At 39.6% G+C, this 12654-nt stretch overlaps 2 protein-coding genes and 1 long non-coding RNA gene across 4 annotated transcripts in view; 1 reads left to right on the top strand and 2 right to left on the bottom strand.

Moving 5' to 3' along the window:
* The window catches only part of LOC109292144, a 2736-nt gene extending 2269 nt beyond the window's left edge, over positions 1-467 (bottom strand). The window contains exon 1 of the long non-coding RNA XR_002096047.1: positions 88-467. This is a non-coding gene — a long non-coding RNA (uncharacterized LOC109292144). The remainder of the gene's footprint in view (positions 1-87) is intronic.
* Positions 1-8727, top strand: part of RINT1 (RAD50 interactor 1) — a 27659-nt gene extending 18932 nt beyond the window's left edge. For both annotated transcript variants that reach the window (XM_019509427.1, XM_019509426.1), the window contains exons 7-14: positions 1744-1854; positions 2031-2256; positions 3438-3575; positions 4392-4591; positions 6000-6214; positions 7460-7640; positions 7739-7857; positions 8383-8727. In XM_019509427.1, coding sequence (XP_019364972.1) covers positions 1744-1854; positions 2031-2256; positions 3438-3575; positions 4392-4591; positions 6000-6214; positions 7460-7640; positions 7739-7857; positions 8383-8599 — 1407 coding nt within the window. In that variant the 3' untranslated portion in view covers positions 8600-8727. The remainder of the gene's footprint in view (positions 1-1743; positions 1855-2030; positions 2257-3437; positions 3576-4391; positions 4592-5999; positions 6215-7459; positions 7641-7738; positions 7858-8382) is intronic.
* Positions 8728-9323: 596 nt separating this feature from the next.
* Positions 9324-12648, bottom strand: LOC109292143 (EF-hand calcium-binding domain-containing protein 10-like; the record flags this gene model as incomplete). The annotated part of the gene is made up of 4 exons (XM_019509428.1): positions 9324-9909; positions 10362-10446; positions 10808-10972; positions 12621-12648. Coding segments are annotated over 4 exons (315 nt in total), but the record flags the coding sequence as incomplete, so codon positions are not given.
* Positions 12649-12654: the final 6 nt, after the last annotated feature.

The following is a 12654-nucleotide window of genomic DNA, read 5'->3' as shown; positions in this document are numbered from 1 at the left end:
GTCGTTTGACCCCAGTACTCTTTCCTGCCATGGCAGGAGGTTGGATTTGATCCGCTCAGGTCCTTCTGACCCTAGAAACCATGAAACTATGAAAAGAATGTTATAAAAAGGGTGGCGATCAGTTGTTCACCAGGTCCACTGAGAGGAGGGGCAAAAAGGAATAGGCTTAATTTGCTGTTGAGTTTTAGGTTAGATATTAGGAAAACCTTCGAACTGTAAAGCTAAAGAACACGAGGACAGGCTGCCTGGGGAGGTTATTGAATCCTCATGAGAGATTTTTAAGAACAAAGGTGGCCTAGGTGTCTTTCATCCTGCTGGTGCATGGACTAGATAACATTTGTAGGACTTATTCCAGCGCTACTGTTCTGTGAATATGAAGACCCTGTTACTGGGGTTTGTGGGGAGTCCTGGCTGGTCATATACAGTGTTTATACATATGCTTCGGGGCTGGAGGGAGGTGCTTTAATTAGAGCCAGTTTAATTAAAGCCCCCAGAGCATCTCGTGTATCAGCTTCCCTGCACTTCAAAATGGTGGTGGGGGTGCTTTATTTGAAGCTTGTTGAACAAGCTTCAGATAAAGTGCCTCGCCACCATTTTGAAGCCCAGGAATGCTGATACACAAGTTGTGGGAGGCTGCTGGAGCACAGTAATTGCCACACTCCAGAAGACTTAATTAATTGAGTCAGCTCCCATGTACTGGAGTTACAGCGCGTTGGAGCAGCCTCCCTGCTCATGTATAGGCACCCATAGTGATTGCTTTCCCACCTTTTGTTCTCAAATTATTTCTGCAAGATTTTAATTGTAAAGAAACAAAATGAAGTATCTGGGAGTGTTTCCAGGCCATCTGTTTCCAGTATCATTGAATGCTATGTAAAAGATGAGACAACTGGTATTTCTGTCAGCCATCTTTTCAGCATGGTATTTTCTTCTGTCTCCTGGAAAAGAGTATATACGGTGCAGTCAGGAAGCCTGTACAAGCTAGAGAGGAATCCAGTGGCATGGAAGCAGATGCTGCAGAGGGAAAAATGGAAAGGGGAGATAAAATGAAGGGCAAAAATAGGTAGTGTGTTCCCCATGTCGTTTTAAAGCAAAGGACAAAATTTTTCATTAAAACAGCTACAGGTACATAAATAATTCCATGTAAATGCATGCAATATTTGCAGTGGGAAAGGATGATCTGTGCTTTAAAAACAAAAGAAGATTTGTTTAGTCCACAGAGCAGACAGGTCAATAGTTTTGGCATAAACATACACTTCCGTATCTCATTCACCACCACCATCTCCCCTCTGTCCCCACACTAAACAATATAACCTTCTCTCCCGAACCTTTTTAAGTACAGTATTGTGGTTGGAAAACAATTCACAATTCCTATATTTATATATAAATTGACAATCTTTAACTGTCTTCCTTGGACCTTCATTACTATTTTGCATATTCTGGTTGCTTTTATATCCAGTATTTTAAAGAGTTGAAAACATTGGGTAGTTTTACAAGTCTATTATGGCTTCTGTTAGTTAGTTAATTTTGAAATTTTTGTGAGTTGTGTTTTTTTTTTTTTTATAAACGATACTAAAGGTACATTTTCTAACTAGTTATTTGAACCATATTTTTATGTTTCTTTTTGCTTGTAGTTTGCAATAGATAATACAAGTGAAATCTGTATTCGCATTCATGTATCAGTTGAACAAATGTTACCTGGATAGGGTTAATGTTAATGTTCTGACACTTCTTTTTACGTTGAAGCCCGAATGGTACCTAACCCAGGTCCTCATGTGGATTGGAAATCACACTAAGTTTCTTGATGAAAAAATCCAGCCAATATTGGACAAGGCAGGCTATTCAGTGAATGCAAGGGTAAGAAAATATGTTCAGTTTTACATGGCCATATTTTAGCTATGGAGTTAGCAAGTTGAATTGATTTCAGTGGGTTTATGATTAGGTTGAACTGACCTCCCAAAAGAAGTTTTAAAATTACATAAATACTGACATTTCAGTACTTTAACCTTTTTCTAATTTTTTTCTTATAAAAGCTTGAATTCTCCCGTGCTCTAGTAATGCTAATTTTGGAGAAGTTGGCTGCTGATATTACTTGCCTGTTGTATGATGATAACCTGTTCTGTCATCTTGTGGATGAAGTGCTTCTGTTTGAGAGAGAGCTGTACATTGTTCATGGATACCTCGGCACCTTTCCCAGCTGTATGCATATTCTGTCGGAAGAAACCTGCTTTCAGAGGTGGTTAACTGTGGAAAGGAAATGTAAGGCTTTTATGATTGTTTTAAACAATGCAGAAGGCCTAATTGTGCAATGCTTACTCAGTCCCAGTGAGGTTGGTTAACTTGCATGCATGGGGAATATTACATCAGGGCCCTAATTTTTATACTGTAGGACTGTTGATTAATATTAAAGCAATATTTAGTGATTCTACCACAACCTGTAGTTCTGTAGGATTTAGTAATTTTATTCCTCTGGTAAAGTTCCCATTTTAAGTGCGTGTCAGTGGGCCTTTATAGGATAAGACAGAAAAAACCCAAATATGGTAAAGGGAAAAAAGAGGGGGATTAGTTTTGTGGAGAGGAAAGGAATAATGAAATAGTGAAAATATAGGGTGCAAGTAAAGAACACGTGTACAGAACAACGCACGCTACAAGCTGTTGTAGGAAAAAAGCAGTATGAAGGCAGGAAGTGAAAGAATTAAAAAAGCAAATAACCTGGCTGAATAGAGTGCAGTGAATGTATTTGGCTTTCAAGAATATTAATCAGAGTTTTGCTGGGCAAATAGGTTTTTGGAGTAACTTTATATAATTTTTAATGCCATTTGGCAAATCTGACAGAAAGGGATGACATTAAATAATATATTTGGGTAGTAAGCTACAACGTGAAGGGTAGAAGTAGTGGTTTGGAAAATGTACAATACCCAATGTCTGTTCCTATATATGACAAGTTTTAGTTTTTGAGTGCATGACAACAAAGTACTTTACACCCAGACTAGCAAGGCTAATCATCAGGATAGTAGGGACAGGGTAAATTTTCAAGGCAGGTTAATAGTAGGAATAATAGTGGCTTTTTAAATGCTATAAAAATGTTAAAGAATAATAACAGCAGAAGTGGGCATGAGTTTTTGTATGCTTTCTCTAGTAAAGGAAAAATTGGAACATTATTGGTACTTCAAAAAAGATTAACATGTAATGATGGTTAGGCAAGCTTATATCACCTTACTTCTTATTGAAGCAATTGATGTCAGAAGTTGCAAATGTTATTGTATTTAAATCTGAGTGATACTTTTAGTAAATCATAACATTTAGGATTCCTGTTAAGTTTTTATGAAAAGCTGCAATTGACTGAATTGTTGGAAGAAATGATAAATTTGTAAACTCTAAAGCAACTGCAAGTAACGCATCTAAACTTTAAATTATTTAATGTTTCCTGTGCCTGTCAGTTGCTCTTCAAAAAATGGACTCCATGCTTTCCTCTGAGGCTGCCTGGATATCACAGTATAAAGATATCAGTGATGTAGATGAAATGAAAGTCCCAGGCTGTGCGGAAACTTTTATGACACTGTTATTTGTTATCACAGGTAATTAAATAATTTGAGATATTTAGCTTGCTACTTGACATGAATTCTGAATAATTCAAGAGCTCTAACTTGTATATTTAACAAGGAAATCCACATTAAGTGTCAGTGGTTTGGGATTCATCAAAGGAATAGCAAGTTAGAAATGTTGTGGTGTTTGCATTTTAACAAAGAAATAAATGCCTGATAATTGATTTTGTTTTGAACTTTATGAATAATGCAAGTGAGAGTGATCAGGCCTTCATATTTGGCAAAAATTGGTACACTTTTGAAGTGCTAATGTTTATCAAGAAATATTTTTTATTTGTAACTAGAAGCATTCCTTAAAATTTGAAAGAAGAGAAGAAATAAAAATCCTATGTATTTATTAGAATTAATTATAAAAAATCCTGTTTGTTTTCAGGAAATCAGCTCTGAATTCCTGCACACTTAGCTGCTATAATGTAATTTTACCTGTTCCATAACGCGGCATAAAGCAGATTAACAATATGGTGACTTTTATTTGCATACTAAACTTGTCTACCTTATCTTTTGTGGAGATGTTGGGGGTCCACACAGTGTTCCTAGGCTGTTCGAAATTTGATCTTTTTGTTTTAGTGAGATTCATACATGTAGGCCCTAATCCTGCAAAACCTTACACGTGCTTAACTTGACATGTGGTAAATGGTTCCCTTGATTTCAGTGGAAGTACGTAGTGTGTCAGTATGTGTATAAATCTGCAGGAATGGGGGCTATAGTAATAATTCAACTGCAAATCTTTATCTTTTAAAAGTTTAATTTGTTTTGGAAAATCAAAACTTCTTACAATCCTCTCTCCAGACAGATATAAGAACCTTCCTACAGCTTCTAGAAAACTGCAGTTCTTGGAGTTACAAAAAGACTTAGTTGATGATTTCAGAATACGATTGACTCAGGTTATGAAGGAAGAGACTAGAGCTTCCTTAGGCTTCCGATACTGTGCAATTCTTAATGCTGTTAACTACATAGCAACAGTATTATCAGACTGGGCTGACAATGTTGTAAGTATTATTGTTGTATAAAGAAATGAACTAGCTCTGTCATGTGCTGTATAATTAGCGGTGCTGAAAATAAAAAACACTTCATCCTAATATTTTAAGATACAGAAATCAATCATGACAAAAATAGAACTAGATTCAGATTTAATAACAGATGTTTAAGTTCCTTGCCAGAGTCTAAGCAGTGCTTAAATGCCACAGTTTACCACAATATATTGGAAAGCCTAAAGCTGAGGGTTCTTCAGAAAATTAGTTGTGTAATGTGACTGTTTTGTTATCTGGATTCTATCCTACAAACTCTTACAGAAATAGATCTGCTAAGGATACTTAGATTGAAAAAAACCAGAATAAAACCTCACCATTGCTACAGATGTGGATCCTGCTAAAATTGAATCAGTTTTCTTTGCAAGTCAGGCCAGGAAGCAACACTCCCAAACTAATTCTCTGAAGTATAGCATCATACACTTCCAGGTTATAGCAAAGCTGGTACATTTATGGGTTAATCTGTCTTCATGGTTTAATGAGCCAGTGCAGACTGTGCAGAGCTCCACGTATATCACATAGACTGTACGGGCATATGGGTTTGCACTAGTAAGTCCTGAGGCAGAATTGGGGCCGGTTTCTGTATATTTCAATCTAGGTTTCCCTCGCTTCATGTGGGTTCTGTATGTGTGAATTCACTTTTATGCAATGGTGCTTTTTATACTCAAAATTTGTTATATATGAGGTAAATTCACTCTTATGTGATCAGTGTGGTGGAAGCCCGCAGTCAGCTGCATTAGGCGGTGCTTTGTGGGAGTGATGTGCACCAAAACAGTCTCCTGTGTGGATCTGTGCTCCTCGCTCGTTGTCTGTGATGTGTTTCTGTAGTTGCCGTCCCCATTATAATAGCGCCCTGTGCTTGTGTACTGTCTGCTGTTGGTGAGTACCACAATTGTCTTGTAAAAGCGGTAGAAGTGGGTTTGGGATTCAGTAGAGTTGAAGTCTTGGAACATATCCCTATTTGTTGTATTGTAAAGTGGGTTCCCTTCATGCAAGTTCAAGTTATGCACCATTTTCCAGGAACACATGTACAGCATAAAGCGAGGGAAGCCTGTATGCAGTTTCAGTAGTAGTCTCCCTTGACGTAAATGCTTAACGAGTCATTAGAAATTGTAACATTCACAGCTTAGCATGCAGAATATTAGCTATGTAGACAAGGGGTGTGCAACGTACAGCCTGCAAGCGAGATCCAACCTGTGATGGTGGTATCATCTGCATGCAGATGGGCCTGATGTGTCCCCTTCTCCACCTGTGCTATGATGCTGTCTTAAGGAGCTGTGTTATCACTGGACCTACATGTATTAAAGTATCAGAAAAAGGGTGTCATCTGCTTAGAGGTATTTAAATCTTGCTTGCTTTGTTTTTGTAGTTTTTCTTGCAGCTTCAACAAGCAGCTCTGGAGGTGTGTGCAGATAGTAATGCACTCAGTAAGCTACAGCTAGGGCAGCTGGCTTCTATGGAGAGCTCTGTCTTTGATGATATGATTAACCTCCTAGAACGCTTAAAGCATGACATGTTGACCCGTCAAGTAGATCATGTCTTCAGGGAGGTCAAAGATGCAGCAAAGCTGTACAGAAAAGAAAGGTGATTCTTCGTTTTTATTTGGAATATTGATGATCATTATTTCTAGTACACAATTTTGAGTTAACATTAGTTTGGGGGGCAAATAGCAGCTAAGATGTGGCTTTCTGAATAAGCTGAGATCAGTGTAGTAGACCTTGAAAAATTATTTTTTCCCTGTTCCATCAAAGCAGTTTCTAAAGTACAGCCTTGCAAGAATTAGGGCAGTCTCTTTATTGGAAACCCCTGCCTGACTCCTGTTTTGGCACTATTTCCCTTTGGAATATTAAGCAGCAAATATCAAAAGGGGTCTGCAGGCTGCCTGTTTTGTGAAGGCCTGAATGTGACTATGGGTGCTTGCTCTGGGGTAAAATTTGCTAGTTGTTTTTTTTTTTTTTTTTAATGTTCTTTTTTATGATGCTAAACTTTTTTGCTCTTTCTCCTTCTGAATGGCCTTTGAGTTCTTGATACTACTAGAATGAATTTGAGGAGTATTTGTCCATAGTGCTGAACAATACTTTGGCAGGAGAAGGCAAAAGCATAAGAAATTATTGTATTTGCTTAAATCCAAAATTACCTTGAATACAAGATTCCCCCCCGCCCCCCAAGTAATTAGATTTGGTACATGGACACCTATGCATTTGTTATATATTTCCATTGTATAGGATCTCATTATTGCAGGGTCATCTTAGATTTATGCCCTCACTGCTGTGGTATGGAAAGAAGTGGCAGCAAGACAGATAGCCCAACTCTTGTCATTTGCCCCCTGGTGCCTTCCTCCCCCCCCACACACACACTGTTGCTGCTTACCCTATGCACATGGTGGCACCAGTCTGGGGCAGGCAGTGATGGCAGCCCCAGCTGAGCTTCAGGCTGGGCCAGATGCATAGCAGCTCCTCTGCTGCTCTGTAATCTCCCCCGGGCTCCCCACTCCACCACTTGTGGTCTCCCTGTACTCTCCTCCCACTGTGTGCCTCCTACTTTGAGCCAGCAGCCAGGCAGTAGAAGCAGTGACAGCTCTGGCCCTGGTTTCAGGTCTAGAGCTCAAGCTGCCTGACCCAGGATAATACTTGAATCCAAGATGAGGTTTCTTTCCCCCTTCCCCCTCCCATGTTGAATAGGGTAAAAAACCTTGTGTTGGATTTGAGCACATTGGATAAATCTGTGTGCAGTTGGCTTTTATAAAAGACAGGCTTCATTCATTTTGGTTGCTTCCCCAGGAATAACTTTATGATAACACAGTTTTCATTGTACACCTGTTTTGTGCAGGTGGTTATCTTTGCCATCCCAGGCGGAGCAGGCAGTAATGTCCTTATCCAGCACAGCTTGCCCAATGTTGTTGACATTAAGAGACCGCTTGCTGCAGCTAGAACAGCAGCTGTGTCACTCACTGTTTAAAATCTTCTGGCAAATGCTTGTGGAGAAAGTGGATGTGTTCATCTATCAGGAAGTAAGTCTCTGCAGAGATGTAATCTGTGCTGTATGGTGAAGGTGAAAGTGACTTGCACTGTTAAGTTAATAGATATATTTTCTCATCTACTAATGTAGATAATTTTGGCAAATCACTTCAATGAAGGAGGAGCAGCACAACTCCAGTTTGATATGAGTAGGAATCTGTTCCCTTTATTTTCACACTATTGCAAGAGACCAGAAAACTATTTCAAACAGTAAGTATGCAAGTTTATAAAGCATTAATATTTCAACATATGGCTCTGAATCAGTTACTTAGGAGATGGGAGGCAAACATATTCTATGCCATTCATTTCTTGTTAGTAGCCTGTAGGATAGTTCACGTTCAGTGTTTACAGGCTCTAGACACTGTACAAAGCTGCCCTATGAGAGAATGCAAGAAATGTGCTTCTCTAGATAGAGAAGGATCACTTTTCTTTGCTGAGACAAGATGCATATTTTTTTTGAATGAGCAGCTGAATAGGTTTGAATGTGTAGCAGACTGAATGGGATCTGGTCCACAATGTACCAGTAACGGGCAGGGTGAATGACCACTATTATTTGCCTTGACATAAGTTGTGATATCTTTCCTCTTCAAGATTCCTTCTTTCTTGCTGTCAAAAGAGGATGTCATTACTTGATGATCCCACTCACACTAGTGAAGTAGCTTGTTCTGTGATCCCACATTAAATAAACATTTCTTGTATCATTATGTAAAACTTGTATTTTTTTCCCTCCCATAGCATAAAAGAAGCCTGCATTATCTTGAATCTAAATATTGGCTCTGCCCTGCTTTTGAAGGATGTACTAGAGTCAGCCTCAGAAAATGGAACCATCTTAAATCCAAACCAGCCATCTGCCACAGCAGCTTTAAATGAACTTGGAGTTTATAAATTAGCACAGCAGGATGTTGAGATACTGCTTAATTTGAAAACAAACTGGCCAAATACAGGAAAATAAGTAAATGTCTCATAAAATGATTATTAAAATGTTTAGTCCAGATTATTTATTGAAATAAAAATTAAACCAAACTGTATTATGTTAATATTGTTTTTGCATTACTCTTAAAGAATTGCTACTCTACACTTGCAGCACATTGGCTTGATCTAGTTTTATGCCTTAATTTGGCAAAATTTGGGAAAAAAGTATATATGCAATATTTAAAAACCGACTGAGTTAATTTCTAGTTCAGTAAGTACAGTTCAAAGAAACTAAAACTGACTTGACTCTGTTCTCCATGTATAGCTGCCCTGGCGTAGAGGCATCTACATGATGGGGATGAGAATATATTTCTCGTTAACCTAGAGGTCTCTATAGTAGATAATTGCTCTCTGGTCATATAGATGTTTTCATGGCTTAGCAAAGAATATGGAGTAGACAGGACATATGTTACTGTGTACAGGGATAGACATATTGCACATGAATTCATGATTTGGTTTTTGATGCATGGAAAGTTACGGGTTGGGAATTGCATACATAGATCTTGCATACCCATATGTGCATGCAGAGACTTATGAATAAGGTGGAGTCATGCGTTTGCTTTCTGATGATTTCAGATTAAGCCTTGTCATTGGGCATTTTTGGCCACCTGCTTCCATACGTGTCCAAGGCCTCTACAGGCTTGTTTATAACTGTGTGTTTTGTGACTTGCCACTTGTTTAAGAAAAAGCCTCAAGACGGTTGTAATTGTTAATAATTTTTTTATTTGAAATTGCTTAAGTTCAAATGGGGGCATCTTCCTTATGTTAAACCAGCTTTTGTTTCTACACAAGAGGTTTGAAAGAAATTTGACATTTTAAAAACTGAATATTATTTGTTGCTATATAACTGCTGCTGTTGCATGCTGCAAAAATTTCTGTATAGGAGCAGGATTATATATGGTGAGCCAGTAATTGTAACTTGGCAGTACTTTGTCAAAGAGGAGTTGGTTATCATTGAGGCTTCAGAACAACAGCTTTATTGGGAAAAATGTTTTTATACACTACCTATTTTGACAATATCGCTCAAACTAAAGGAGCCTTCAAAAGCTGGCTTTCAGCTGTACGGTGAGGATGGATAAATTTGTCTTAGTGACTCCACTGTTAAAGCTGGCCCAAAAACCCTCTTGTGTACTGTACTGATGCTACTCTATTAGCCCAAGAATGTATTTTGGATGAGAGAAATTATCTATGTCGTAAAGGCCATAAAACATAAGAATGAGACTTTAGGGAAATATTTCTGATAGCTGTTGATACTAATATACTACCCAGCTCGCCAGCATCTTTTTCTTCCTGAAACAAAAGAAAAACAAATTTGATATTCTACATAAACTCTTGCCTTGTGATTAATGGATGATCCACCTCAGGTTACTTGTCATTTTACTATAGGGTAAGAGCTTGCCCCATCGGTATTTACCATGGAGCAAAGTCTATTCTGCAAGTCCCTGCTCTTACTGACTTCATGGTAATGTGTTCACATGCCTATGCCCTTACTTATAGATGACAGAAGAAAGCACACACTATACTAGGAACAGAAAAGAAGCAAAACAGCTGACCTATCCTAGGAAATCTGACCACTGCCAGAAGTAACAGCAAAGATGGAGTACCTTTTTAGAATATAGTTTTAAATGCACAAATACCATTATGGAGTTAAAGTATGCATTTGAAAAAAGGTGAACTTTAGATCAACCACAGGTTTCTCTTTCCTCCACAAAAAACCCCAAATGACAAAAACGATCACTTACACTTCTTCCTTGAATACTTCCAGTGTGATATTTGTGCCATCTTCATAAGACACATCTTGAGCACTTAGCCCCAAGGTTTTAAGAGCTACAAAGATTTTAAAGAATGAGTTTTAATTTTACATCTGCAATAGCCTTAGACTTTTGTAACTAAGTTGGGAAAACAGTGCTGAACTGTTCGACCTTTTGGGCTCAATGTTAGGTGTCATGTCAAAAGATGTTACATTTTTACTTGCTTAAAAACCTTTAGGGATTTTTTTTGCAATAAGTTACTTTTTGTCAAAGCTAGAGTCTATAGAGGTCAGAATTTTCTTTGAGTGAAACAATTTCAGCTGCTTTTCAGCGACAGTCTTGCATGTAAAACCATCAAATGCACTTTATTAAAGTTCTAATTTGTAAATAAAAATACTGCTTTTTCTTAAGTAAAAGATAAGTCAAGAAGGGCTAACCTTCTTTGTACTGCACCAGTGTTATATAGCCTTGACTTGCAGTGTCTAACATCTCAAACATAGCTTCTAAATTTGATTCGTCCATAAGATAGGGATAATCCACACCAGTTCGTTTTGCAAGCTTTATTCTTTCCAGTGCTTGGATCAAAAACTCTCTTGGTCTTTCTGTAAGAGAATAAAGGAGATGACACGTTTTAGTTTTATACATTTCTAAACTACTGCTAAATATGGCAGCATTTGACTATGGTCTGTGATTGATTGGATTCCAGCTTTGCCTTTACAGTACCACAAAAGTAACTCCAGTTACCAAAGACGACTGGATTTGTTTTAGTATAAGGCTGGTGACACGACAATCAAATCTAATGCATCTAAATTACTATTTCAGTCTTCAATTTCATAAACACAAAATATTCCTCCTAATCTACGTGATACTTCTGATAGGAACTGCAGTCCCCAGTTATGGCCAAAATACTGTCGTGTGTAGCTCTAGACCACAATGTTGATGTCTCACTGGATTCAGTGCTAACAAGCTATTGAGGAGCAGCTGAGTCGTTGAAGGCAGTCTCCTTTTATGTGGATATATAGTAAACAGTTGGCTATTCGGGCATGTCGTGTAGGAAGGGGGTAATTTTACCAGTATTTATTTAAAACGATAGTGAATAAATAAGAGGTTCCTATGCTGACCTGCAAAATGTGCTAGAATTGGGTTGGCAACGTTTTTGGGCCAAGCATCAAAAATGCCTGCAACTTCAACTTGAAAGAAAGATGTTGGTGTGCTATGGACTGGTGATGGGGGAGCCATGAGGGGCCTGATCCTTGTGGCAGTGCAGCCCCAGCCCCTTTCCTGCTGTCTGCCTCAAGGCACGCATGCCAAGCAAACAGGTGCTGGAGGTTGCCGACCTGTGCTAGAAACACATAACTGGCCCAAATCTATTGTCAGATTATGGTCCATATTACAAGTACAACAGAAGGTGCCTGAGTAACTGCTGCTTGCTCTCTGGCACATTTGATTGATTATAGTGTCTGACCTTATTTTGTTAATCACTTTGAGGTGGGAGTGAAATCCTGGCCTTCCTTAAGTCAGTGGCAAAACCTGCACATGGACTTCACCTCTCTCCTCCGGAAGGTGTTACTCAAGTTCCCTTTGCAACAGGAGACATGTTGGTTGTTACAAGCTATGCCAGCGCTACACTTCCAGCATTGAACCTGCCTGGGTGCTTGCATGCAAAGTCATAAAGTGAGGAAAAGAAAGTGAAACTTCAGCATGAAGAGCCATGTAAAGATGTTTCTTCAGGATCCTGAACCTCGCATGCCCATGAAGAATACCCTGCAGGCCCAGACAGACTTACTTACGGCTCTTGGATCCTGGCACCACAGCCCTGCGTCGGTGAACCGAAACCAAAGCCTCTAAGGGCTGATGAAAGCATCCCCTGCCCCGGGTCTCAAAGTAAAAACTGAGTCGGCGGCACCAAGGGCAGCGCATCCCATGGGAGCGTTGCCAGCTCTGCTTGAACCTACTCCAGGCGGTTTCTACAATGCCAACGTGCCCGACACAACCCCTAACGTGCCCGTGACAACGCCAACGTGCCCGCGTGCATGGATTAGGGAATAGGGTGCGCAGACTTCCCAGCAGGAAGCAAACACACGATTCTACATCTGAAGACCCCCGGGACCGCTGTATGCATCGGCTCCGCCCTTTGACGCTCATTGCACTGAAGCCCCACTATTGACCTCCCCCCGGGCGGCGCTCAGCGGCCCCTGGGACGCGCAGTCGAGTCCCGGGGCGGGCAGGGGGGGGCAGCCCCGGGCGCACCGGGGCGGTGGTGGAGCAGCAGCGCGCCCAGCCC

This window comes from Gavialis gangeticus, unplaced genomic scaffold, assembly GCF_001723915.1.
Source record: "Gavialis gangeticus isolate Ggan-Ray unplaced genomic scaffold, GavGan_comp1, whole genome shotgun sequence".
NCBI classification, from domain to species: domain Eukaryota; kingdom Metazoa; phylum Chordata; order Crocodylia; family Gavialidae; genus Gavialis; species Gavialis gangeticus.
Note: the sequence above shows the minus strand (reverse complement) of the source record. Positions and strands in the feature narration are given on the sequence as shown.